General features: G+C 43.0%; 1 protein-coding gene across 1 annotated transcript in view; it reads right to left on the reverse strand.

Moving 5' to 3' along the window:
• LOC137370283 (uncharacterized) overlaps positions 1-26,667 on the reverse strand; it is a 325,483-nt gene that overhangs the window by 31,954 nt on the left and 266,862 nt on the right. The window contains exons 21-31 of the mRNA XM_068032661.1: positions 25,164-25,186; positions 24,157-24,264; positions 22,858-22,968; positions 20,110-20,241; positions 19,754-19,839; positions 18,523-18,583; positions 17,722-17,873; positions 14,017-14,110; positions 13,421-13,507; positions 7,647-7,853; positions 889-1,362 (exon numbers count right to left, since the gene is read on the reverse strand). Coding sequence (XP_067888762.1) covers positions 889-1,362; positions 7,647-7,853; positions 13,421-13,507; positions 14,017-14,110; positions 17,722-17,873; positions 18,523-18,583; positions 19,754-19,839; positions 20,110-20,241; positions 22,858-22,968; positions 24,157-24,264; positions 25,164-25,186 — 1,535 coding nt within the window. The remainder of the gene's footprint in view (positions 1-888; positions 1,363-7,646; positions 7,854-13,420; positions 13,508-14,016; positions 14,111-17,721; positions 17,874-18,522; positions 18,584-19,753; positions 19,840-20,109; positions 20,242-22,857; positions 22,969-24,156; positions 24,265-25,163; positions 25,187-26,667) is intronic.

The raw sequence follows: 26,667 nt of genomic DNA on the forward strand, positions 1-26,667 counted from the left end.
CTCAACTATCACCAGTAACCTGTCTCTAGATGCAGAAATCAACAAGCGCATGGGAAAGGCTTCCACTGCTATGTCCAGACTGGCCAAGAGAGTGTGGGAAAATGGCGCACTGACACGGAACACAAAAGTCCGAGTGTATCAGGCCTGTGTCCTCAGTACCTTGCTCTATGGCAGCGAGGCCTGGACAACGTATGTCAGCCAAGAGCGACGTCTCAATTCATTCCATCTTCGCTGCCTCCGGAGAATACTTGGCATCAGGTGGCAGGACCGTATCTCCAACACAGAAGTCCTCGAGGCGGCCAACATCCCCAGCTTATACACACTACTGAGTCAGCGGCGCTTGAGATGGCTTGGCCATGTGAGCTGCATGGAAGATGGCAGGATCCCCAAAGACACATTGTACAGCGAGCTCGCCACTGGTATCAGACCCATCGGCCGTCCATGTCTCCGCTTTAAAGACGTCTGCAAACGCGACATGAAGTCCTGTGACATTGATCGCAAGTCGTGGGAGTCAGTTGCCAGCGATCGCCAGAGCTGGCGGGCAGCCATAAAGACGGGGCTAAAGTGTGACGAGTTGAAGAGACTTATCAGTTGGCAGGAAAAAAGACAGAAGCGCAAGGGGAGAGCCAACTGTGTAACAGCCCCGACAAACACATTTTTCTGCAGCACCTGTGGAAGAGCCTGTCACTCTGGAATTGGCCTTTATAGCCACTCCAGGCGCTGCTTCACAAACCACTGACCACCTCCAGGCGCTTACCCATTGTCTCTCGAGATAAGGGGGCCAAAGAAGTATTAAATGATATTTTTAAAAACTTTTACAAAAACATAGCTCAGCTGATTAAGATATAGATTCTTGTTTGTTTCGTAGAAGAACATAAAACATCTCACCTTATACATGAACCCTGGGGGCATGCTCTGCGGCACAGCAACCTCAGCCTCAGGTGCACTCTGTTGCTGAGGGGCACTAGCACTTTCTGCACTGACTTCTTGCCCAGTGCTAGCTGAGTTCATTTCTTCTATCTGTTCAGGTGCACTGGCTGCTGCAGATATCTTCACGTCTGTGGCCGGCATGTGATCCACTTCTTGCATATCCCGGTCTTCGTTCTCTGCAGGGCCCTGATCATCTTCACCCTCATTGTTGGATGCAGGCTGAACAACGACTGAAGGAACTGAAACCTTTCCAAAAGACAGACAAGTCAAATTTAAAACACCTCTCATGTACAGAAGTTTCTCATAGGTAATGCACTGCGATATTCCAATTATCTGAAGCAAATCCGATTGGGCTTTTGATGTTGCAATATTTGCTTTTGGTGTACAGTCTCCACCACAGGAGAAGGAAAACAGTTCCCTGCAACTAAGACTCTGTATTCAGAAAAAACAATACTTTAATACTGAGGTTTGGATAAACTGCCCAGGTACATAATTAATTCAAATGGATTCACCTCTGCATATTGCCAAAAAAAGAGACAGGCTGCAGACAAATGAGACTTTTTTATTCTTTCATGGAATGTGAGCATCACTGGCAAGGCCAGCATTTGTAACTAGCCCTCGAGAAGGTGGTGGTGAACTGCCTTCTTGAACCACTGCAGTCCATCTAGTGTAGGGACACCCACTGCGCTTTTAGGTAGGGAATTCCAGGATTTTGACCCAACAACAGTGAAGGAACAGTGATATAGTTCCAAGTCAGGATGGTGTGTGGCTTGGAGGGGAACTTGCTCCTCTGAATCTGCTGCACTTGTCCTTCTAGGTGGTAGAGGTTGCAAGTTTGGAAGGTGCTGTTGAAGAAGGTTTGGTGATTTGCTGCAATGCATCTTGTATATGGTACACACTCCTGCCACTGTGCGCCCATGGTGCAGGGAGTGAATGTTGAAGGTGGTGGATGGGGTGTCTATCAAGCGGGCTGCTTTGACCTGGATGGTGTCAAGCTTCCTGAGTGTTGTTGGAGCCGCACTCATCCAGGCAAGTGGAAAGTATTCCATCACACTCCTAACTTGTGCCTTGTAAATGGTGGACAGACTTTGGGGAGACAGGAGGTGAGTTACTCACTGCAGAATTCCTAGTCTCTAACTTGCTCTTGTAGCCACAGTATTTATATGGCTGGTCCAGTTCAGTTTCTGGTCACTGGTAACCCCAGGATGTTGATGGTGAACACTGAGTAACATCTTTCCATTTTATGATTTCCACAGTTCTACAGTGGGCAAGGGACAAGGGCAATAGGTGTATGGGAACATCATCACCTCCATGTCACACACTGTCCTGACTTGGACAGCCTTCTGGTTGGGGGGTAGGGTGGTGGGGGTGTGGGGTGGGGTAAATGGTTCCAGATTTCCAATCCCCTTTGTGCGAAAAATGCTTTTTAATTTTATTCCTCAACGCCGTGAATCCAATGTTATGATTATGCCCTCTTGGTCTGGGTTCCCTGACTGGAGGAAATAGTATTGCTATGTCTACTCTATCAAATCCTTTTATTAGTTTAATTATATTGATTAGATCATCCCTCAACTGTCTAAACTCAAGGACATACAAGCCAAGTTTATGCAACCTGTTCTCATAATTTAATCTTTTAGCCCCAGTATCATTTTGATGAATCTGTGTTACACTCCTTCCAAGGCCAATACATCTTTCATAAGGTTCAATGCACAAAACTGATCACAATACCCCAGATACGGGTGTCTATTAAATGCTCTGTACAACTGAATCATCACTTCTTCTCTTTTCTATTTCAATCCACTTGAGAACAAAGCAACATTCCAAAGAACAAAGAACAAAGATAATTACAGCACAGGAACAGGCCCTTCGGCCCTCCAAGCCTGCGCCGATCCAGATCCTCTCTCTAAACATGTCGCCTATTTTCTAAGGTTCTGTATCTCTTTTCTTCCTGCCCATTCATGTATCTGTCTAGATACATCTTAAAAGACTCCATCGTGCCCGCATCTACCACCTCCGCTGGCAATGCGTTCCAGGTGCCCACCACCCTCTGCGTAAAGAACTTTCCACGCATATCCCCCCTAAACTTTTCCCCTTTCACTTTGAACTCGTGTCCTCTAGTAATTGAATCCCCCACTCTGGGAAAAAGCCTCTTGCTATCCACCCTGTCTATACCTCTCATGATTTTGTACACCTCAATCAGGTCCCCCCTCAACCTCCGTCTTTCTAATGAAAATAATCCTAATCTGCTCAACCTCTCTTCATAGCTAGCGCCCTCCATACCAGGCAACATCCTGGTGAACCTCCTCTGCACCCTCTCCAAAGCATCCACATCCTTTTGATAATGTGGCGACCAGAACTGTACGCAGTATTCCAAATGTGGCCGAACCAAAGTCCTATACAACTGTAACATGACCTGCCAACTCTTGTACTCAATGCCCCGTCCGATGAAGGAAAGCATGCCGTATGCCTTCTTGACCACTCTATTGACCTGCGTTGCCACCTTCAGGGAACAGTGGACCTGAACACCCAAATCTCTCTGGACATCAATTTTCCCCAAGACTTTTCCATTTACTGTATAGTTCACTCTTGAATTGGATCTTCCAAAATGCATCACCTCGCATTTGCCCTGATTGAACTCCATCTGCCATTTCTCTGCCCAACTCTCCAATCTATCTATATTCTGCTGTATTCTCTGACAGTCCCCTTCACTATCTGCTACTCCACCAATCTTAGTGTCGTCTGCAAATTTGCTAATCAGTCCACCTATACTTTCCTCCAAATCATTAATGTATATCACAAACAACAGTGGTCCCAGCACGGATCCCTGTGGAACACCACTGGTCACACGTCTCCATTTTGAGAAACTCCCTTCTACTGCTACTCTCTGTCTCCTGTTGCCCAGCCAGTTCTTTATCCATCTAGCTAGTACACCTTGGACCCCAAGCGCCTTCACTTTCTCCATCAGCCTGCCATGGGGAACCTTATCAAACGCCTTACTGAAGTCCATGTATATGACATCGACAGCCCTTCCCTCATCAATCAACTTTGTCACTTCCTCAAAGAATTCTATTAAGTTGGTAAGACATGACCTTCCCTGCACAAAACCATGTTGCCTATCACTGATGAGCCCATTTTCTTCCAAATGGGAATAGATCCTATCCCTCAGTATCTTCTCCAGCAGCTTCCCTACCACTGACGTCAGGCTCACCGGTCTATAATTACCTGGATTATCCCTGCTACCATTCTTAAACAAGGGGACAACATTAGCAATTCTCCAGTCCTCCGGGACCTCACCCGTGTTTAAGGATGCTGCAAAGATATCTGTTAAGGCCCCAGCTATTTCCTCTCTCGCTTCCCTCAGTAACCTGGGATAGATCCCATCCGGACCTGGGGACTTGTCCACCTTAATGCCCTTTAGAATACCCAACACTTCCTCCCTCCTTATGCCGACTTGACCTAGAGTAATCAAACATCTGTTCCTAACCTCAACATCCGTCATGTCCCTCTCCTCGGTGAATACCGATGCAAAGTACTCGTTTAGAATCTCACCCATTTTCTCTGAGTCCAAGCATAACATTCCTCCTTTGTCCTTTAGTGGGCCAATCCTTTCTCTAGTTACCCTCTTTCTCCTTATATATGAATAAAAGGCTTTGGGATTTTCCTTAACCCTGTTTGCTAAAGATATTTCATGACCCCTTTTAGCCCTCTTAATTCCTCGTTTCAGATTGGTCCTACATTCCCGATATTCTTTCAAAGCTTCGTCTTTCATCAGCCGCCTAGACCTTATGTATGCTTCCTTTTTCCTCTTAGCTAGTCTCACAATTTCACCTGTCATCCATGGTTCCCTAATCTTGCCATTTCTATCCCTCATTTTCACAGGAACATGTCTCTCCTGCACGCTAATCAACCTCTCTTTAAAAGCCTCCCACATATCACATGTGGATTTACCTTCAAACAGCTGCTCCCAATCTACATTTCCCAGCTCCTGCCGAATTTTGGTGTAGTTGGCCTTCCCCCAATTTAGCACTCTCCCTTTTGGACCACTCTCGTCTTTGTCCATGAGTATTTTAAAGCTTACGGAATTGTGATCACTATTCCCAAAGTAGTCCCCTACTGAAACTTCAACAACCTGGCCGGGCTCATTCCCCAACACCAGGTCCAGTATGGCCCCTTCCCGAGTTGGACTATTTACATACTGCTCTAGAAAACCCTCCTGGATGCTCCTTACAAATTCTGCTCCATCTGGACCTCTAACACTAAGCGAATCCCAGTCAATGTTGGGAAAATTAAAATCTCCTATCACCACCACCCTGTTGCTCCTACATCTTTCCATAATCTGTTTACATATTTGTACCTCTATCTCACGCTCGCTGTTGGGAGGCCTGTAGTACAGCCCCAACATTGTTACCGCAATGCTAATTCCATTAGCCTTTTTAGTTTGTGCTTTGTGCAGAAAGGTCTGGTCTTACAGTCATAGAGTTATACAGCACAGAAACAGGCCCCACCGTGTCCGCGCCGGCCATCAAGCACCTATCTATTCTAATCCCATTTTCCAGCACTTGGCCCGTAGCCTTGTATGGTATGACGTTTCAAGTGCTCATCTAAATTCTTCTTAAATGTTGTCAGGGTTCCTGCCTCTACCACCACTTCAGGCAGTGTGTTCCAGATTCCAACCACCCTCTGGGTGAAAATGTTTTTTCTCAAATCCCCTCTAAACCTCCTGCCCCTTACCTTAAATCTATGCCCCCTGGTTATTGACACCTCTGCTAAGGGAAAAAGTTTCTTCCTATCTACCCTATCCATGCCCCTCATAATTTTGTATAAAGCTAGATAACAATAGTTAGGGGCGGCACAGTGGCGCAGTGGTTAGCACTGCAGCCTCACAGCTCCAGCGACCCAGGTTCAATTCCGGGTACTGCCTGTGTGGAGTTTGCAAGTTCTCCCTGTGTCTGCGTGGGTTTCCTCCAGGTGCTCCGGTTTCCTCCCACATGCCAAAGACTTGCAGGTTGATAGGTAAATTGGCCATTATAAATTACCCCTAGGAGAGGTAGGTGGTAGGGAAATATAGGGATTGGTGGGGATGTGGTAGGAATATGGAATTCGTGTAGGATTAGTATAAATGGGTGGTTGATGGTCGGCACAGACTCGGTGGGCCGAAGGGCCTGTTTCAGTGCTGTATCTCTAAAAGAAAAAAAAAAGAACCTCAAAATGCACAGAGTGATGTTGGGGCCTCCTGATGATGATGTGATAAGATTCAGTATAAATGCAAGCTCTTTCTACACAACCATTTATTCTGTCAGGTGAAACTTGTAGAACAAAACTTGGGGGCACAACTTCCCACTGCCAGAGGGGTTTGGGTACTGACATCTCACACCTCCACCCAACAGAACCAAGCGCTCTCCGATGCAATGCATATCTTCAGGAGCTGATGGGTCACCCAGATATGTCCCCAGAGGTGCGGCTGCCAGCTGGTACTATGAAAATAAAGAACCTCCCTTTGATCCCGGGAAGTGGTGGAAGTTCCAAGTGGGTGTGATTCTAGTACTTGGTACCTAGTCCCATGGATTCTTGGGCCTGACAAGTTTCATTCTTAGTTCACCAGATGGAAACAACAATAACAACTTGCATTTATATAGCACCTTTAATGTAGGAAAACATCCCAAGGCACTTCACAAGAGTATAATCAGAGAAGGTTTCACAACATACTGAAGAAGACGACATTAGGGCAGGTGACCAGAACAGGTAGGTTTTAAAGGAGACGGAGGGGAGAAGGACATGTTTGGACAGCTTAGGGCCTAGATGGTTGGAGGCATAGCCACAAAAGGTGGGGTGAAGGAAGTGGGGATAAGCATATATTGGAGGAATGCATAGTTTTTTGGAGAGTTGCAGGGCTGGAAGAGATTACAAAGATTAGGAGGGGCACGACCGTGAAGGGATCAGAAAACATTAAAACGGACGTGTTCAGGAGCCAATGTACATCAGAAAAATTTATATTTCTGTAGTGTTATTTCATGTCCTCAGGATGCCCCAAAGCTTTTCACAGTCAATCAAGTACTTGTGAAGTGTCGCCATTGTTGTGAAGGCAGATACAGCAGCCAATCTGTGCACAGCAAGGGCCCACAGCAACAATGAGATGAATGACCAGATAATTTAGTTTTTGCTGGTTGAGGGAGGAATTTCTTGCTTCAAATAATTACATGGGACCTTTTATGTTCACCCGAACAGGAATATGGAACCCTGGTTTAACATCTTCTCTGAAAGAAGACATTTCTGACAATACCCAGCACTGTCTCAATATTGCACTGAAGTGTCAGCAGAGATTGCATTCTCCAGACCCAGAATAGGGGATTGAATGCACAACTGTCCTGACTCAGAAGCAAGAATGTTACCAACTGTGGGAAGCTGACACTTAAAGCTAATGTAAGTTGTGCTTGTAATAATTAGTACTGTTATTGCAGTCTCCTTCCAAAACATCTAACCTGGGTCTCGAAGTTGGAAGCGTAATGATCAGCTTAAATAGTGGTCACGTAACTTGATTCTGAATGGATTGATTAATTTCATACAGTGAGAAAAGTGATGGGAAATTGCTGCAAGAACTGTCGACTCCCACCCACCACCACCCCAGGACAAAAAAAATGCACTATTGAAGGATCATTGAAATTGAAGGTCATGTCTTCAACAAGGTCTTTTTATCCTTATCGTCAAAGGTGACTAACACCTTTTAGAAGGAGCTGTAATAAACTGGACTTTTTATCCTTGTTTTCCATTGTATACCAGCACATATAATGCTGAATATGGCATGTTTGCAAAGCCGATGGGTGCACCAGAGGAATCAGGTTTAGAGGTTTGGTCTGTACCTGAGAGGCCTCCAAGTCTTCAGAAAATGCCTTGTCTTGTTCAGTCTCCAGCTCAGGTCTCATGTTCTGTAAGATAAAAATCAAAACAGATTTGAAAGCAGGGCCTTGTGGCACTTGAGTTCTTCTATAAGTTAGTTTGGATGAAGGGGATCATTGTGCTATTTTCTGATTGTATACATTCTTACAGCAAGTCATTGCACAAGCTGGATTACAGTTCCTTGGCACTTAACTGTTGAAGAATTTTATTTAACTTTCTACTGGATCCATTGGTTATAAGTTATACCATATTCTTCGAATGTGCTGTAGCATGGTATATATATTGTAGTGCACTTATGACTGTGGAAGTGGATTTGCAGCAATGGGTTCCAGATTGCACAGTTTGGTGAGGAATAATTTTTAAAATAAAGACTAAAAGACTTGCATATTTCTGCCACATACCAAATAAACTCACTGAGCCATTTAGGGAGTTCTGATCTATACTCATGTTGGAAGCCCATATCTGAGGTATTGCAAGTGTAGTAATATTGAAGCGAGAACAGCTTTGTCCTTTGATATCTTTCTATTTCTTGGACAAACCCAATCAAGCAAGATTCATTCATCCATTAATCAAAAATGGAAGGATGTTTCTCCCTAGTGTTATGAACACTGGACTTTGTAGCATGATTATGTTTTAAAAATTGTGATTTTTAAAGTAGTATAAGACAGAGTCAGAGAAATCATGTGACCTCACTCCAAGTCTGCTTAAAGACAAGAAAGGAACCTCGGTTACCAGGACAACAAGGAACCCCAATCAAAGACACTTTTGAAAAGCAGAGAATACAAGGTTACAACACCTGATGGACAGTGGGTTTCACTTTCCCAGACCCTCAGATCATAAACAAGGAGCCAATAGCTCTGAAAATGCAAATGCACATTGCAATTGCTGACACCTGGAAACAAAGGAAGGCCCGGTGGTTCTGCTGTGGCCAGTCCTGTTATCTGTGCATATTGAAAAAGCAAATCTCTGTTGACCTTTTGATTCTGGATAAATTCTACACACTTTGAGAAATCTGTAGGCTATAAGGAAGACCAGAAGACAACGACCAGAGGTGGCAGCCTCAAGAAGGAGGGAGAGAGGGAACACCTGCTCTCAGAACACTGATATAGCAAAAGGCTGTGAAGACTTGAACCTGATTTAGAAGTTGAGGTTTGAGGAGAAGGAAAAGACCAACCAGGTCACCAGAGATCACCTTATTTATGGAAGTCTAGGTCGAAAGTGCTGTGCAGAAGTGAGCAAAGAGGACATTGACTTTGAGAGGTCTGGGACATCCAACCTATTGCAACTGGGAGGAGTTCGGGACTTTTAGCTACAAAGATTTCACTTCAAGAAGTACTGTGTAATGTATAATTGCAGTGTGAGGTTTACAAGTGTTTTAATAAGTGGAGGAAATAGCTTTCTCTGTAATTTGGAGTATCAGCTACTTACAAAGTATGATTTAGTTAATGGGGATTTTTAGTTTAGTTATAATAAGTCTTAAATGTGAAATCTTGTCATGTAATTCTTTAAATTGGTCTGGGGAGGTCATATCTCGTGTTTTAATGTTAATGATCTCACTGAGATCGTAACACCTAGCACCTGTAGTGAATTCTGTTAAATGTTAGTGAATACGATACTGAACCAATAAGGTGAATTCATTTTAATTAAATATAATTTTTGTAACGTTGCCCCAGTAACATGCCCCATTGTTTGAGATTAAGACTGCAAAGTAGTTAAGGGAAGCATTTTCCGTGAAAGAATCTTATGCTTGGTTCCATTTTATATTTCCATAGTTTAAAAACACCTAAGATTGAAAGACTGACGATGTGTCGGCACCAAAGATTATTACAGCAGTTTCTAAGGACTGCTGGTATATGTTTACATTTAGATTTGCTTCATCAACCCCACCTGAAGACTCAGTTCTATTCTCTGGTCTTTCCAACACTAAGATCAGTGCTCTTTGTGAGCAACTTTGGGTGCACACAGACCTCAAACGTTTTGATATGAAATGGTATTGGAATGGGTAAAGAGTGATGGAATGCCAAAGCCGACAGGATTAGCACAGCTAGCAACAGTAGAAATGGGCTAAAATCATAGCTATAGGTAAGGCCATCAAGAAGGGAGACATCTAGAGGGTTGAGCTGTAATGTGTGTATCCACTACAGCAAACCATCCTTTGTAACCTCAGGTGTTGGCCATGAGTGTGGGTAATATTTAAATATTAATGAATCTTCAAGCGATTGCCTATATATTGAATTCATCATTGGTATATAGGCACAGGACAGTAGCTTTCTGTCTATATCATCACAAAATTGCCATTCCTAACACTCTGACCCCATTCATTGTAAAATAATAAGAAAGGTGATCATTCCCAATGAAAAAAAACATAGATACACATCATAGTACACATAATAGTTTTAAGGACGAGTTCAAGGAATGCATTCAAAATAGTTTCCTAGATCAGTGTGTCAAGGAACCAACTAGGGAACAGACTATTTCAGATCTAGTATTATGCACTGAGGCAGGGTTAATTAATAATTCTGCAGTATAGGAGTCTTTTGGAAGAGTGATCATAACATGATAGAATTTTATTTTGAGTTTGTGCTTGAGAGTGCTTAGTATGAAACTAGAGTCTTAAATCTGAGCAAAGCAAACTATGTAGGTAGGAAGGGTGAATTGGCTAAGGTAGATTGGGAAAGTAGATTAAAAGATATGATGGTAGATAAGTAATGGCAAATACTGAAAGAAATGATTCATAATTCTCAATGAATACACATTCCCTTAGGAATGAAACCCCCATGGGAAAAGTGTTCCAATTGTGGCTAACAAGAGAAGTTAAAGGAAGTACTAGATTAAAGGAAGAGACTTATAATGTTGCCAAAAAGAGGAGCAAGCCTGAGGATTTGGAGGACTTTAGAATTTAGCAAAGGATGACCAAGAAATCGATACAAATAGAATATGAAAATAAACTAGCAAGAGATATCAAAACAGATTGGAAAAGCTTCTATAGGTATGTAAAAAGAAAGAGATTAGCAAAAGTAAATATGGACCCCTTAGAGACAGAGACAGGAGAAATTATAATGAGGAATAGAGAAGTGGCAGAGATATTACATGAGTACTTTGTATCTTTCTTCATGGTAGATGACACAAAACACATTCTGGAAATAGTGGGGAACAAAGGGTTTGATGAGAATGCGGAAGTTGAAGTAATTTGTATCAATAAAGAAATAGTACTGGAGAAGTTAATGGGACTAATACCCAACAGATCCCTTGGACCTGATGGGCTTCATCCTAGGGTTTTAACAGAGGTGGCTACAGAGACAGTGGATGCATTGGTTCTGATCTTTCAAAATTCTCTAGATTCTAAAATGCCCCTATGAATTGGAAGATAGAAAATGTAACCCTCCTGGTCAAGAAAGGAGGTATAGAGAAAACAGGGCACTATAGGCAAGTTAGCCTGCCATCAGTAGTAGGGAAAATGCTAGAATCTATTGCTAGCGATGTGATAACAGGACTGTTAGAAAATCATAATATGATTGGGCACAGTCAACGTGAATTTATGAGAGGGAATCATGTTTGACAAATCTGTTATAGAGTTTTTTGAGGTAGTAACTAGCGGGATAGATAAGGAGGAACCAGTAGATGTAGTGTATTTGGATTTTCAAAAAACATTTGATCAGATGCACACAAGAGGTTACAAAATTAGGGCTCATGGGATTGGGGGTAATATATTAGCATGGATTGAGGATTGGTTAACGACAGAAAACAGAGTAGGAATAAACAGGTCATTTTCGGAGTGTCAGGTTCTAACTAGTGGAGTGCCACAAGGATCAGTGTGCGGGCCTCACCTATTTACAATCTATATCAATGAGTTAGATGAGGGGACTGAATGCAATGTATCCAAGTTTTCTGTTGATACCAAGTTAGTTGGGAAAGTAAACTATGAGGAGGATGAAAAGAGACTTCAAAGGGATACAGACAGGTTAATTGTGTGGGAAAGAGTGTGGTACATGGAATATAATGTGTAGAAATGTGAAATATCCACTTTGACAAGAAAAATACAAAAGCAGAATATTTTTTAAGTAGTAGGAGTCTGGGAGACGTTGGTATTCAAATGATGCCCTTATGCACTAATCACAGAAGGTTGACATGCAAGTACAGCAAGCAATTGGGAAAGCAAATAGTTTAGTTTAGAGATACAGCACTGAAACAGGCCCTTCGGCCCACCAAGTCTGTGCTGACCATCAACCACCCATTTATACTAATCCTACATTAATCCCATATTCCTACCACATCCCCACCTGTCCCTATATTTCCCTACCACCTACCTATACTAGGGGCAATTTATAATGGCCAATTAACCTATCAACCTGCAAGTCTTTGGCATGTGGGAGGAAACTGGAGCACCCGGAGAAAACCCACACAGACACAGGGAGAACTTGCAAACTCCACACAGGCAGTACCCAGAATTGAACCCGGGTCGCTGGAGCTGTGAGGCTGCGGTGCTAACCACTGTGCCACCCTTTATGTCAGCCTTTATTATAAATTTATTGGTGTGTAAGTAAAGAAGTCTTGCTGCAATTATGTAGGGCCTTGGTGAGGCTACACTTGAAATACTGTGTACAGTCTTGGTCTTCTTACTGAAGGAAGGATATACTTGCCTTAGAGGAAGTGTAATGACGTTCACTGGACTGATTCCTATGAGGAAGGATTGAGTAGACTAGGCTTACATACTTAAGAGTTTAGAAGAATGTGAGGGGATCTCATTGAAACATAAAATTCTTAAGGGGCTTGACAGAGTAGATGCTGTGAAGATGTTTTCCCTGGCTGGGGAGTCTAGAACTAGGGGTCTCAGTATCAGAATAAGGGGCCACTCATTAAGGACTGAGATGAGGAGAATTTTCTTCATTCAAAAAGTTGTGAATATTTGTAATTCTCTACCCCATAGAGCAGTGGATTCTGAGTCGTTGAGTATATTCAAGACAGAAATCAATAGATTTTTAGATACCAAGGGACTCAAGTGATATGAGGATAGTGCAGCAAGGTGCAGTTGAGGTAGAAGATCAGCAATGATCTTATTGTATGACGGATCAGGCTTTAAGGGCCAAATGGTCAACTTCTGCTCATACTTCTTATCTTCTTATGTTATTATGTCATAGGTAAGTGTGTTTAACTCATGGTGCCCTTGATTGGCCACCCATGGAATGCTACTGCCTCCATGAATAATGCTATACTGTTGAGTGAGGCATCCTACTGGGAGAAGTGCCTCACTTAACCTGGGCGTTTCATTGAGGGATGGTAGGCTGGATGGGTGGGGTTGGGGAGATCATTACTTAATCTGTCAGTATTTCACCAGCTCAGGATTAAAGCAATACTTGTGTGTGTATGTGAAAGATGGAATGTATTTTATTATTTTACTTAGATCAGTTTAAATACAATAAAGCTAACCTCTTTCTTTGCTAAACTTGAGCCCGATTGGCTCTTTTTATGATCACGGCGTGTAACCAGTTAAACACTCACTGAATTGCCAAGTATATCCATTTAAAAAAAAGAAATAAACGTGTTGTGGTCAAACAAGGAGAGGGAAAAGTGGGGAGCCCTTTGATCCCCTCCTTACCTGATTGTAACGGAAATTTAGGGGCTCTACGTCCAAGATCAAACCAAAGACAAATGAGAAATTGGAAGTGGGAAACCAAATTGATCCCTAGCAATAATTAAAAAAAAACTTTAATACAGGTTTTCTTGTGGTTTTCAGTGCTAGAGTACTAAAATGCCCACACGCAAGGCTGCTACCTTTCTAGAACAGAGTGAAGTAACTTGGGATAGTTTAAAAGCCCTATCCATTGAAGAGTTAAGGAGTATTACTAGGCAGTTAGAGATGAATATCTGTGCAAAAGCTAGGAAACCTGAAATCCTAAAACTTTGAAATTGAAACTGAAGAACCGGAGATATGCATAGAATCTGTAACAGACAGAATAGCATTAGCCAAGATACAGCTGGAACAGCGGAGACTAGAACTGGAATTCCTAGAAGGAGAATTCCAAGAAAAGGAGAAAGAAAAAGCTTTCCAGAAGGGGAAGCAGAAAAGAGAGTTAAGTCAGCTCGAACAGCATAGGAGAAGACCCAATGTACCCAGTAAAGGCACTGCTAGTGGGGGAACTACCCCTAGCTCCACTGCAAGTGCTGAGCTTTTAAATTTCCCACAGTTAATACCAAGTTCAATGAGGGGGATGTGGAAGCATTTTTCATCTCATTTGAAAATCTTGCAAAACAGTTGAAGTCACCAGTAGAGGTGTGGACCCTGCGACTGCAAAGCAAATTAACAGGAAAAGCCCATAAGATTTATTCCCAACGAGAGTTCATCAAACTAAGAGATGATCAAATGCTATCCTGATGCATATGAACTGGCACCAGAGGCGTACTGCCAAAAACTCTGAAATCTTCGAAAACGGACTGAACAAACTTACATTGAGCTTGAAGGGTTAATCAACTCACTTTTGACCAATGGATATGGGCGCTTAAGACACAACCCACCTATGAAAACCTCAGAGAGGTGATCCTCCTTGAGGAGTTCAAAAACTCGCTTCCCCTTTCCATAAAAACCCACGTAGAGGAACAAAAGGTTCCAAGAGCCAGGCAGGCAGCAACCCTGGCTGATGATTATGAGCTTGTCCACAAGTCCTTTCCCCGAGGTCCCTCATCATCTCCAAAAACTTGAAAAGGATAGAAGGTGATAGGAGGATGAACAGCCACGGGCGAGACGAGGAAGCTGGAAACACAAGGGGCCCTCCTCAGGTCTAAAAGGAAACCTCTCATCCCTTGTATCATTCCAGTAACTCTCCTCTTTACCCTCGCTAAGGCCTTGAGTCTTTTCCAAAGTCTGATGCCCAGAACTGGACACAATACTCTAGTTGAGATTTGACTAGTGATTTGTAAAAGTTTAGCAGAATCTCCTTGCCTCTGTACTCTAGGCTTCTAGTTACAAAGCCGAGGATCTACTCTGCTAAGTAACCGAGTGATCCTACACTCAGTTTAAAATTGTACGGTTTAGTTTATATTGCCTCTCCTCATTCTTCTTTCCAAAATGCATTACTTTATGAGAACAGAAGTGATGCCCAAAAGCCTGTATGTTTCCATTGCAACAAGGCAGGTCATCTTCGAGCTGACTGCTAGAGATTTTGGGGAAAACCCATCGATTAGTATACCAGACCAGTGCAGGAAAAGGAGCCCTGATGGAAAGCACAGCAGACCAGGCTGTGGCTCTAACAGTGGCAATAAGTCCCTGTAAACGTCCCGCTGTGAGTGTGGGAGAACTTAAAATCCCTGACAGTTAACATGATTTTGTGTCTAAAGGAAAAGTAACCACATACCCCTCGAGTGAGGCAAGTAAGCCCATAGTCATACTTAGGGATACAGGGGCCACCTTTTCCCCCAGAGAGTGCACTGAATGCCAAAGTATTAGTGAACAGTAACGTGGGAAGGTATATGCCCACACCTTTATATTGGGTGTACTTGAAGTGCAACCTCATTTCAGGACTGGTAACTGTGGGGATTATCCCTGGTTTACCTTTGGACGGGATTGACCTGCTCCTTGGTAATGATCTGGTGGGGGAGCGAAGGTGGTAGCTTCCCCAGTGGTCTTAGAGAGGCTAAACGAGGTCAGGGAGACAGAGCAGTTACAGGAGAAGGTCCCTGGCATTTTCCCTGACTGTATGGTGACCCAGTCCATGACCAAACAAGCTCTGTCAGAGGAGGCTGAACTGGCACTGCATATGGATGACCCTGTGTCTGGTTATATGAAACCTTCTTCAGGAATATAGAAGAACCAAAGGATGTTCAGCAGGTCTTTGGTCAAGGTGCAGGAAGCTGACCCAGTGTTAAAAAAGTTGCGCAGACTGCCCAAACTGAAGCTGACGCTGAAGCAGAGGAAGTTCCAGAGTGCTACTATTTAAAGAATGAAGTGGAGACTTTCTCACAGAGCTACGGACGAAGAGTGGACAGTGGTACACCAGGTAGTGGTGCCGCCGAGGTACCGCAAGGAAATATTGAGAATAGCCCATGAAATTCCATTGGCTAGACATGTCGGTATCAGAAAAACCCAAGTCCGCATCAGACAGCATCTTTACTGGCCACAACTCCACAAGGATGTGGTTGAGTTCTATAAAACTTGCCTCATGTGCCGGGTTGTGGGGAAGCCCCAACCTACAATAAAACCTGCACCCCTAATTCCCATACCGGCTTTTGGGGAACCATTTAGCAGAGTACTGGTGCATTGTGTGGGGCCCCCGCCAAAAACAAAAGGGGTCTCAGCATTATGGATGTGGCAACTCGATTTCCAGAGGCCATCCCCCTAAGAACTATCTCTGCCAAGGTAATGGTGGAGGGGCTAACCCAATTCTTCACCCAATGTGGGCTGCTTGCCAAGATCCAGTCAGATCAGGACACGAATTATGTGTCCAGTATGTTTCAAAAGGACATAGGTAATCTGGGAATAACCCAGCTAAAGTCCTCAGCCTAACCCACAGTCACAAGGGGCTTCAGAACAGTACCAATGGACCCTAAAGACAATGATCAGGGCATACTACTATGAGTACCCCCATACTGGGACAAAGGGTTGGGATTTCTTCTGTTTGCTATGAGGGACTCACCCAATGAGTCCACTGGCTTTAGTCCCTTTGAATTAGTTTATGAACATGAGGTGAGAAGTCCCCTAAAACAGGGGATGAACCTTCCATATTAGACTACATTTCCATGTTCTGTGAGCGGCTCACGAGAGCCTGTACGGTGGCTCAGGAACACCTAAAAACCTCCCAAGACAGCTATGAAAATACAGGATGAACCACTGAAAGCCCGGTTCAGTGGTCCATACAGAGTAGTAAAGAGGATTAGCGAGGTGAATTATTTAATTGACACCCTAGACCGTAAGAAAAAGCAAAGGCTGTGCCACATTAGTATGTTAAAACAGTATTACAGCCGGGAAGGGGACAAGCGAGCACAGGTCTGTCAGGCAGTCAAGAAAGAGGAGGGTGAAAGGGACAGTGAGGACGAATTAGAGGGAGGCCTGGAGGATTCCCTAATCGAACCCCCTACCGTCCAGTTAGCTAACACCAAAATAGACAGATTAGACACTACTTTCCTATTTTCACAGAGTGGAGACTTAACAAGGCTGCTCACAGAATTTAAAGAGATAAAGAGATCTGCAGGGACAAATCAGGGTGCACAACTCTAGCCCTGCATGATGTGGATGTGGGAGAGACCGCTCCCATAAAGCAAAATCCCTATCGCCTAGGTCCCGGGAAACTGACCCAAATTCGGGAGGAAATTCAGCACATGCTGGAGCACAAGCTGATTGAGCCCAGTCAGAGCAGCTGGAGTTCCCCAGTTGTGCTCATGCCCAAGTCTGATGGCTCAACAAGGCTCTGTATTGATTACAGGAGGGTTAATGCAGTGACCAGAGCTGATTCCTACCCAATTCCCCACCTGGAAGACTGTATCGATAGAGTTGGAAATGCCAGCTACATAACAAAAATAGACTTGATAAAAGGATTCTGGCAAGTTCCCTTAACAACCTGAGCTAAAGAGATCTCAGCTTTTGTCACCCGATACGGCTTATTCCAGTGCCAGGTGATGCCATTTGGATTAAGAAGTGCCCCAGCCATATTCCAAAGGCTGATGAACCAGGTAGCAGCTGGCCTACCCAACTGTGTACTTTACTTGGGTGATCTATTAGTATACAGTGACACTTGGGGGGACCACCTACACCAGTTAGAAGCCCTGTTCCGAAGGTTACAGTCGGCTGACTAGTGGTAAATCTTGCAAAGAGCGAGTTTGCTAAAGCTTAGGTAACCTACCTAGTGCATGTTGTGGTCCACGACCAAATGGGAAATAATGCAATTTTTGGGGATGTGTGGGTTTTACCGCAAGTCCGTCCCAAACTTCAGCACTATAACCACCCCGCTGACAGACTTGTTACAGAAAAAAGTGAAGACAGTGTGGTCAGGGAGGTGCCAAACAGCTTTTGAGAGGCTGAAAGTCATCTTAACCAACGAACCAGTGCTGGCAGCTCCAAACTTGAACAAACCATTTAAAGTAGCAGTGGATGCTAGTGACCTAGGGGTAGGTGCTGTCCTGATCCAAGATGATGAGTCAGACATTGAGAGACAAGTTGGGTATTTCTCCAAGAAATTAAACAGACATCAAAAGAGATACTTCACTGTGGAGAAGGAAACTCTGAGACTGTTAATGGCTCTCAAGCACTTTCAAGTATATGTTCGAAATCGATAGAGAGAGACCGTAGCTTATACCAACCACAATCCTTTGACATTTGTGCAGAAATGCAAAACCCAGAATACAAGACTATTTCGATGGAGCCTGCTTTTTCAACCTTACCACCTAAAGATTACCCACATTGCAGGAAAAAACAATATGATAGCTGATGCCTTATCCAGAATCTAACTCAGCACAGAACCATCCTGGATGAAAACTAAACCAGAGCATAGCTATCGCAGTGTGAGATTGATAAATGCATGTTTGAGAATGAATGTATGTGTACAGTTTCTTTTTTTTATTATAACAACCTTATAATGAAATGATCCTGTCGTCAATTTCATTTCACATGGTGTGGAAGTGTCATGAAAATGTGTTATGTCGAATGATGATTTTTTTAATCCCCCGGCTGGAAACCTGAATATTAAACCGGTGGAGATGAACCATTCAAACCTTGAAAGCTTTGAAGTCTGCATGCTGACCGTGACCACTGAGGCATATCCCCTGCTGCAGACTGTAATGTTCAATGGTTTAATTGATTGTGTTAGTCTGTTCACCAATCGATGCTCATTGTGCTTAATTATTTATGCCTGTGGGTGGAGCTATTGAGTTTTGTGAAGGTTCCGGAAAGAACAGAAACCCCTTGAAGGAAATCAGCTGTATTGCTGCCACCTGAAGAACCACCAAATCAACATCTTCAATCTGGAAGCCTCAGGACCACCAAAGGAAAGTTGCGTGGCCACCGAATTAAGCCTGAAGCCAGCTGAGTCACCAACCTCTACAGCCTGTATACTACTTTTATTTCGCTGGACGCTAATTTCACCAAACCATCCTTCCCCACTCTGTAACCTATTTGTGTGTGTGTGAAATTTGGAGCTGTATTTTATTTAGATCGATTTAAGTACAATAAAGCTAACCTTTTTCTTTGTAAAACTCGAGGAAACCTGTCTGATTGGCTCTTTTTATGATCATGACACGTAAACAGTTAAACACTCACTGAATTGGCAAGTATATCCACTTAAAAGAAAAGAAATAAACCTGTTGTGGTCAAACAAGGAGAGGGAAAAGCGGGGAGCCCTTCGACCCCCTCCTTACCTGATCATAACACAACTAACACCAAAATTTCCTGAGAATCTCATAAACATATGCCCAAGAGTAAACAAAAGGATAAAACAAGCCGAAATAATTGCAAACATGTTTAAGAAAACACAATTTTGGAAGCTTTTCTTTTTTTTAACACAACAGATTCTGAACCATAACAAAACATTCAAGGATATAGAAAACACAGTGCAGATCTCAGTAAGGAGTAACAAAAAAATCAACATGAAACACCAGAAAGAATGACTGTGAGATCCTAACGTGCCTAAAGGTTTAGGTGTAAATGTGCACCCACTCAGAACAGGCCTGAATGCTGGAAGCCCACATTCTCTGACTTTTAAATGTGGGCAGGGTGGGAGAGGTGGGTAAAAGCTATGTAATGAGTTAAAGTGGTGTTTCAGTGATGTGACTCAGGAAATGATTGAGGAAATTCACGCATTGCAGTGCTGTGGTGCAAGACCGGCGTAAAATCGCTGTTCTTATGCCACAACAATGCTAGTGCTTTCTCTAAATCTCTAGGTCTTCAAATTAGCATTTTCTTTTAAAAAACCACATACACATTTGCATCTCCAGTATAGAGCTTCACCTGCTGGGAGCCTGCAGCAGGAATTCGGGATTTGTAGAATTTTCCATTCCAGAAGCACATCTCCGGAACTCAGTTGGCTCTACAGGCTTTACATCCGGAATCACGGCTCGTAGATTTTAGAAACGGAACACTCATTTTGGAATTGCAAAATACAGATTGCACTGAGCATGCTCGTGGTGCAATCTCTGCTGTTCTCAAAACATAACCAGCTGCACCAGTGCATCATGCATCACTACCCGCATGAGAAACTTCTGTTTAGGGGTGAATAGGGGCGAGAGCTGATGAAAAATATTTCACTGTAATGAGCAGATGACGTAACTTAAATTTAACTCAGCCTTCAGGCAACATTTACGTACCTCAGTGCTCTCAGTCTCCACACTTACTGCTGGCTCCTGTTCCGCACTTACTGCTGGCTCCTGCTCCGCACTTACTGCTAGCTCCGGCTCCGCACTTACTGCTGGTTCCTGCACCTCAGGCTCCTTAATTTCCTTTATGGGGAATAAAATAGCGATTTATTTAAACTGAAAAGAGAAGTGTAGAATGCTGCAGTACAGAAATAGGCTATCCGGCTCATCAAGTCTGCACTGGTGGTTGTCTCCACAAATCTAATTCCACTCTTCTGCTTGCTCACTATATCCTTTACTATTTCTCTTGTCAAACATCTATTTGATTCCTTGTTAAAAATAATTTATGGACGCTGCTTCAGCAATGTGGTAGAGAATTGTCCATTCTAACCAGCTTTTTGTAAAAAATTTTTGTACTAATCTCCTGTTGAGTCCGGAAGGCTGTAAAGTGCCTAACCTAAAGATGAGGTGCTGTTCCTCGAGATTGCATTAAGATTGCAGGAGGCTGAGGACAGACAGCAGAGTGGAGCAAGGTGGAGAATTAAAATGACAAGCGATCAGAAGCAGAGGATCACGCTTGAGGAATGAACGGACGTGTTCCGCACAGCAGACTCAACATTGAGTTCAACAATTTCAGACTGTAAACGCTGCCCCCATTTTGTTTCCTTTTTCACAGAATCACAAAATTCACATAATTATTTCAGCACAGAAGGAGGCCATTCAGCCCATCGTGTCTGCACCGGCTCTCCGAATGAGCAATTCACTTAGTGCCATTCCCCTGCCTTCTCCCCGTGACCCTGCACATTCTTCCTTACCAGATAACAGTCTAATTCCCTTCTGAGTGCTGCAATTGAACATGCCTCCACCACACTCTCAGGCAGTGCATTCCAGATCTTAACCACTCACTGCATGAAAATGTTTTTCCTCAGGTCACTTATACTTTTACCAATTACTTTAAATCTGTGCCCTCTCGTTCTCGATCCTTTCACGAGTGGGAACAGTTTCTCCCTATCTACTCTGTCCAGACCCCTCATGATTTTGAATACCTCTATCAAATCTCCTCTCAGCCTTTTTTTCTCCAAGGAAAACAGTCCTACCTTTTCCAATCTATCTTTGTAACTGAAATTCCTCATCCTTGGAACTATTCTTCTTTGCAGGTTTTGGTTTTACTTCCTTGTTTTTCTGTTTTGTTTGCTTTCATCATTCTGCCATTCACATCTCCCCTAGCCACAATATTTGTTTCTTTACTTGTCCCATTACCACTCCCTTTGGTCTTGCACTACCAACCCTTTTTGTCATTTAATCTGCCCTGCCTTCCAACCAATCCCAGATATTCACTTTTGTTTTTTTTCCCACCCTCTCCCCTTTCACTTGCTTAAAATCTGTTACATCTCTAACTTTTCCCAGTTCCAATGAAAGGTCATTGACCCAAAATGTTAACTTTGCTTCTCTGCCCACAGATGCTGCCTGAGCTGCTGAGTAACTCCAGCATTTTCTGTTTTTATTTCAGATTTCCAGCATTCACATTATTTTGCTTTCATACCAGTGGGACAGTGCCATGGAGCACCAGCCTCTAGTAGTATGGAGCAGTGGGATATGGCCGGATACCTGTGACACTCCAGATTTTTGTGCTTCTAATCTCAGGCATGCCACTGTAAGAAAGTCTATAACAAAAGTCAGTGCTTTCTCCACTATGAAGCAAGGAAAGCGAGGAAACAAAACCAGAGAGAAAGTCATTCCCAGGCTACCCTCCATTGTTCCTCTTTTTCTGTGGGGATCAACCATTTACTCTCTTGTGACAGGGGAGCAAATAGCATTAAAAAAACAGAGGTTCACCTACACTGTTAACAGTACTGAAATCACTTTGCCCATGGATATTCACTTGGCTTTTATATGGCGCTTGTTTAAAATGACAACTGTGAAGCAGCTCCTGCACTTACACTACTGAATCAGGCTCTCTTATTCCACCAGCAGAATTGCAAAAACAGTTTATTTTTGAGCGGGTGGGATGCAGTTGCAATCTTGCCACTGGGATAGGCCAATCCCTCAGAATATGACCCTAAACAAGGGCTTGGATAAAAACCTCCTGAACACAAACATACCTTAGATGTAGAGGCAAGATATCCTTTATATTTATCATTCTTTTGGTTATGGTTATTTGCAGATTTACATATGTCCAAAGTTTTAGAGGTGTCATAAGAATGTACGCACGTAGTCACAGCCACACACACATGTACAAGCACATGCACACATGGATATAGACGTATACATGTATACACACATGTGCACGAGTACACACTTATGCACATAGGTGCACAAACTGGAGATACAGTGCTTAACATTGGGTCGGAGAACAGTGCAGACAAATAAAATAGTTGATTATTGCGCAACCTATAGTTTGGTTGTACACAAATCATGTCTCTGATAACAGGCCCATTGCTGTAGTTTAGGCATTCATTTCCGGAGTCATTTCAATGACAGGATCATATTTGCCATTGCAGTCAGAGAATGAATACTTAAGCTTAGCTCAGTTTAAATGAAGATGAAAAACAGATGGTTTGGGGAGGTGAGGTGAGGAGGGGGAGAAACCTCATAAGTGACATCATGATCTGAGTGGAGGGAAATGCACACATGCAAAACTGAACAGAAAAAATCTCTACTATTGAACAATAACAAAGGATTTGGCTGTGGTGATGGGATGAATGAAGCACTGACTATTAGTGAAATCAGTCTGCAGTCAAACTTACTTACAGGACTTACCTCAACCTGCTCCGCAGCCACACTAGGCAGAGCAGAGGGAGTATCCTGGGGTGGCTCAGTGCCTGCTTCTGGGGTTTTGGGCTCCTCAGCAACAGTGGATTCTGTATTGATCTTTTGAGAGTAAGGGAAGGCAACTGTGTTAATGCTTTGAGTAAACAGAATTTAAAAAAAACTCAATGTAGCATGAAAAGGATACAAAAGTCCCAACTAATGAACTAATTTGACAAATTCTGCTGCAACTTACCAGCAAGCGCCACTTAATTATAGTTTTAATGGAAATTCAATGCCTGCAAATCCCAGAATCCCATACAATGAAAATAGATTTTGAATTATTCGGTCACCATAAACCAGTATCTCTGCTTTATCAATCCTATGCACAAACCAACTGAGAGTAAAGCAACATGGACATAGTATTGTACTTGTACCAAATATTCCTTCTCCTGCAACAATAATATGATCTAAACAGTTTTGAAATACCAATTCAGTAAGAAAGATAATGGAAATGCTCAGTAATCTAACTCTTCATCAGAAGGCTGACATTCTCAATGTCAAAATAAAATCTAAGGGAAGATTCTCTTTCTCAGATCTAAGTGTCCATGATGCCAGCTGGGCTAGTTGGTCACTTTTAAAAGTAAAAAGGATTCCATTGGTTCCAAGCCAATTTGTCTCATTTTCCTTGGTTTTATTTACATGTCAACACTGGTGAATTACTATTACTGTGGAAGTCCTGTTTCACCTCTTTGAACTTTTCTACCTATTTATTTCCTCTATACCTACAGCTCACTTCCAAACTGATTACCCCACTCCCTTGCTTCCGCCTCCCCCTACCACATAAGTTCAAATCCACTCTCAAAGTCACCCTACCCAGGAGGATGCTGATCCCAGCTTTCTTCAGCTGCAGACCATCCATTGTTACATCTTACTCCTGCCCCACAGCTACATCCAATGACCCAGCAATCTGAACCCTTGCCTCCAAAACTATGTCTATAAACACTGATTTACCTCCCTTACCAGGCCAGTATATATTAACTAGCATGGTGTACTGGTAGTTATCTTGAGATAATACCTTTGAGGTCCTGCTACTGAAACAACCTCTTAATTGATGGAACTGTTTTTTGAAAATCTGTATCCTATTACTCAATGTCATTGGTTTTGACATAAGCCATGAATTAAGGTAGATCCAATTCCCTCTCCAAGACCTTCTACATTTGGCCTACTTTGTCCTCTACCTTGACACCTCGGAGAATCACTTTCACAAGCTGTGTTAATTAGGAAGTTTACTGAGAAGGTAGACAATACCTCACATGCTTGTTGCACTCCTGATTTCAATGCCTCTGCCATCACTGCCAGCTCTGTAGCTGCACAATCATCAAACATTTTCCTCTTCGGCAGCATCAAGGGCACGTTCTGTTGGGTAGGTGATTGAGGCAAGCAGGTGCCAGCCATAAAGGAAGTGTACATTCACCTTTAATATCCTAAAGTGGTTGTACAGTTTAACAAGCCCGTTGTTTGGGGATGAAGACAAAAATGTTCAATTTACAGGCTGTTGGCACTGGCACCTCCCAGAGCAGTTTGCTTTCACCCTATTTTCGGGCTCCCTTGCTCATGATGGGCAACCAAGACACATCCACAGTGGCAATGGTTGCCCACCAGCCATGCAGAAACTGGGTAAGGTCCCCTTGGTTACAGTTGGTCTCAATTCTGCTGTCTCGGAGGTAGGTATGCTGCTTTCATCTGTGAAATCAGCCACCAAGCGGACCCCAAGTCAGGATTGTGGAAACTCCAAAGCATGGGAGGCCCTTTAACACTACCCCCGGAACCGCATGCAGCCTTTCACATGGAGTGGAAACTCTGGTGAGGTAGGCAGCATGGTGGGCATATGCCAACACTTATTCTGAGATTGCAGGCCATGCATTTATAGGCCCTGTGTGATTACAGCCGGAGGTATTTGTATTTTTATTTGGAGCACATACGAAAGTGAATTTCAATTTTGGTGATGAAAATTGAATTTTTCATTTTTGTTTTTTGCAGTTTGTTTCTTTTGGAGATCTTCATCCCTTTGGAGATCTTAGGAGATGTTTGTCAGTACGATTTGGTATTGCTACATGTGCGTAGCTTCAGCCATAACCCAGAAACTGACCTGCAAACAATTTGGTGTAATTTTGCATAACAGCATTAATCTGATTCTTGTCATCACACTCAGAAAGACCAAACTATATGCCAGTTCAGTTTTGCATTTATGTGTTTTATACATGAGGGAAAGTGATTGTAACTGAAGAGTTTCCAGCTGAAAATGACTGGCTTACACAAGGAAGTGAATCACTCATTTCTGGAGCAGATAGATTGTATCAACCATAAGATTAACTAGAAAATACAGCATATGCCATTTCTACAACCAGCTATGTGACATTCAGTGTAACATGAGGATTATAATACAGGTCTGATAAGCTCATCACTTGTTGTATTTTCACCAGTTAATAGCACTCAGTCACTCATAGTGATTACTACACTGTAACATAGAAACAGGAGCAGCAGGAGTAGGCCATTTAAAGCCTCAAGCCATTCATTTAGATCATGGCTGATCTGTACCTTAACTCCTTTTATTCACCTTTGTTCCACTTCCTTTGATACCCTTACCTAACAAAAATCTAGCCATCCCTGTCTTGCAAATTTCAATTCAGCATCCAGAGCCTTTTGGAGAAGACAGTTCCACATTTCCACCACCCTTTTCATGAAAAGGCGCTTCTTGATTTCATTCCTAAATGACCTGGCTCTAGCTATGAGGTTATGTGCTCAATTCAATGTTACCAACACAATATAAAACTTTAAATCATTTATCCTTCAGATCAGTGTTCCAAACGTATGAACATACGAATTAGGAGCAGGAATAGGCCACTTGGCCCTTCGAACCTGCTCCGCCATTCAATAAGGTCATGGCTGATCTGACTGTAACCTCGACTCCACATTCCCGCCTACCCCCAATAACCTTCCACCCCCTTGCTTATCAAGAATCCATCTACCTTTGCCTTAAAAATATTCAAAGACTCTGCTTTCACCGCCTTTTGAGGAAGAGAATTCCAAAGACTCACCACCATCTGAGAGTAAAATTTTCTCCTCAACTCTGCCTTAAATGGACGACCTTTTATTTTTAAACCATGACCCCTAGTTCTAGATTCTCCCACAAGGGGAAACATTTTTTCCACATCCACCCCGTCAGGACCCCTCAGGATCTTAATGTTTCAATCAAGTCGCCTCTTACTCTTGTAAACGCCAGCGGATACAAGCCTAGCCTGTCCAATCTTTCCTCAAAAGACAACCTGTCCATTCCAGGTATTAGGCTAGCTAAAACAATGGTGATGGAGAATGTACTAAGGATACTGGCTACTGGGAAATAGAAGATACGGTCCAAGTCTTCAGCAAGTTGCTGAAGATTATGGACCTCATTATGTTCCTCATGCTCATTCAGAACAAATCAGCTATTCCCACTCCCCAATCTTCATATTCAAAAAAATGAAAAAGTAAACCTTCAATCTTTAAAGTTGCTGCAATGATTTTATTTATGATGATTATTTAAAATTCATTCTCAGGGTGTGGGCATTGCTAGCAAGGGCAGCATTTATAGCCCATTCCTAGGTCCCCTGAGAAGGTGGTGATGTGCTGCCTTCTTGAAGTAGTTTAATACAACTGAGTGGCCCACTAGGCTATATCAGAGGGCAGTTAAGGGTTAACCACGTTGGTGTGGATGGCGTGGCATGTAAGCCAGATCAGCTAAAGATGGCAGGTTTGCTTCCTTAAAAGATGTTAGTGAAC

This window comes from Heterodontus francisci, chromosome 5 (genome assembly GCF_036365525.1).
Source record: "Heterodontus francisci isolate sHetFra1 chromosome 5, sHetFra1.hap1, whole genome shotgun sequence".
NCBI classification, from domain to species: Eukaryota; Metazoa; Chordata; class Chondrichthyes; order Heterodontiformes; family Heterodontidae; genus Heterodontus; species Heterodontus francisci.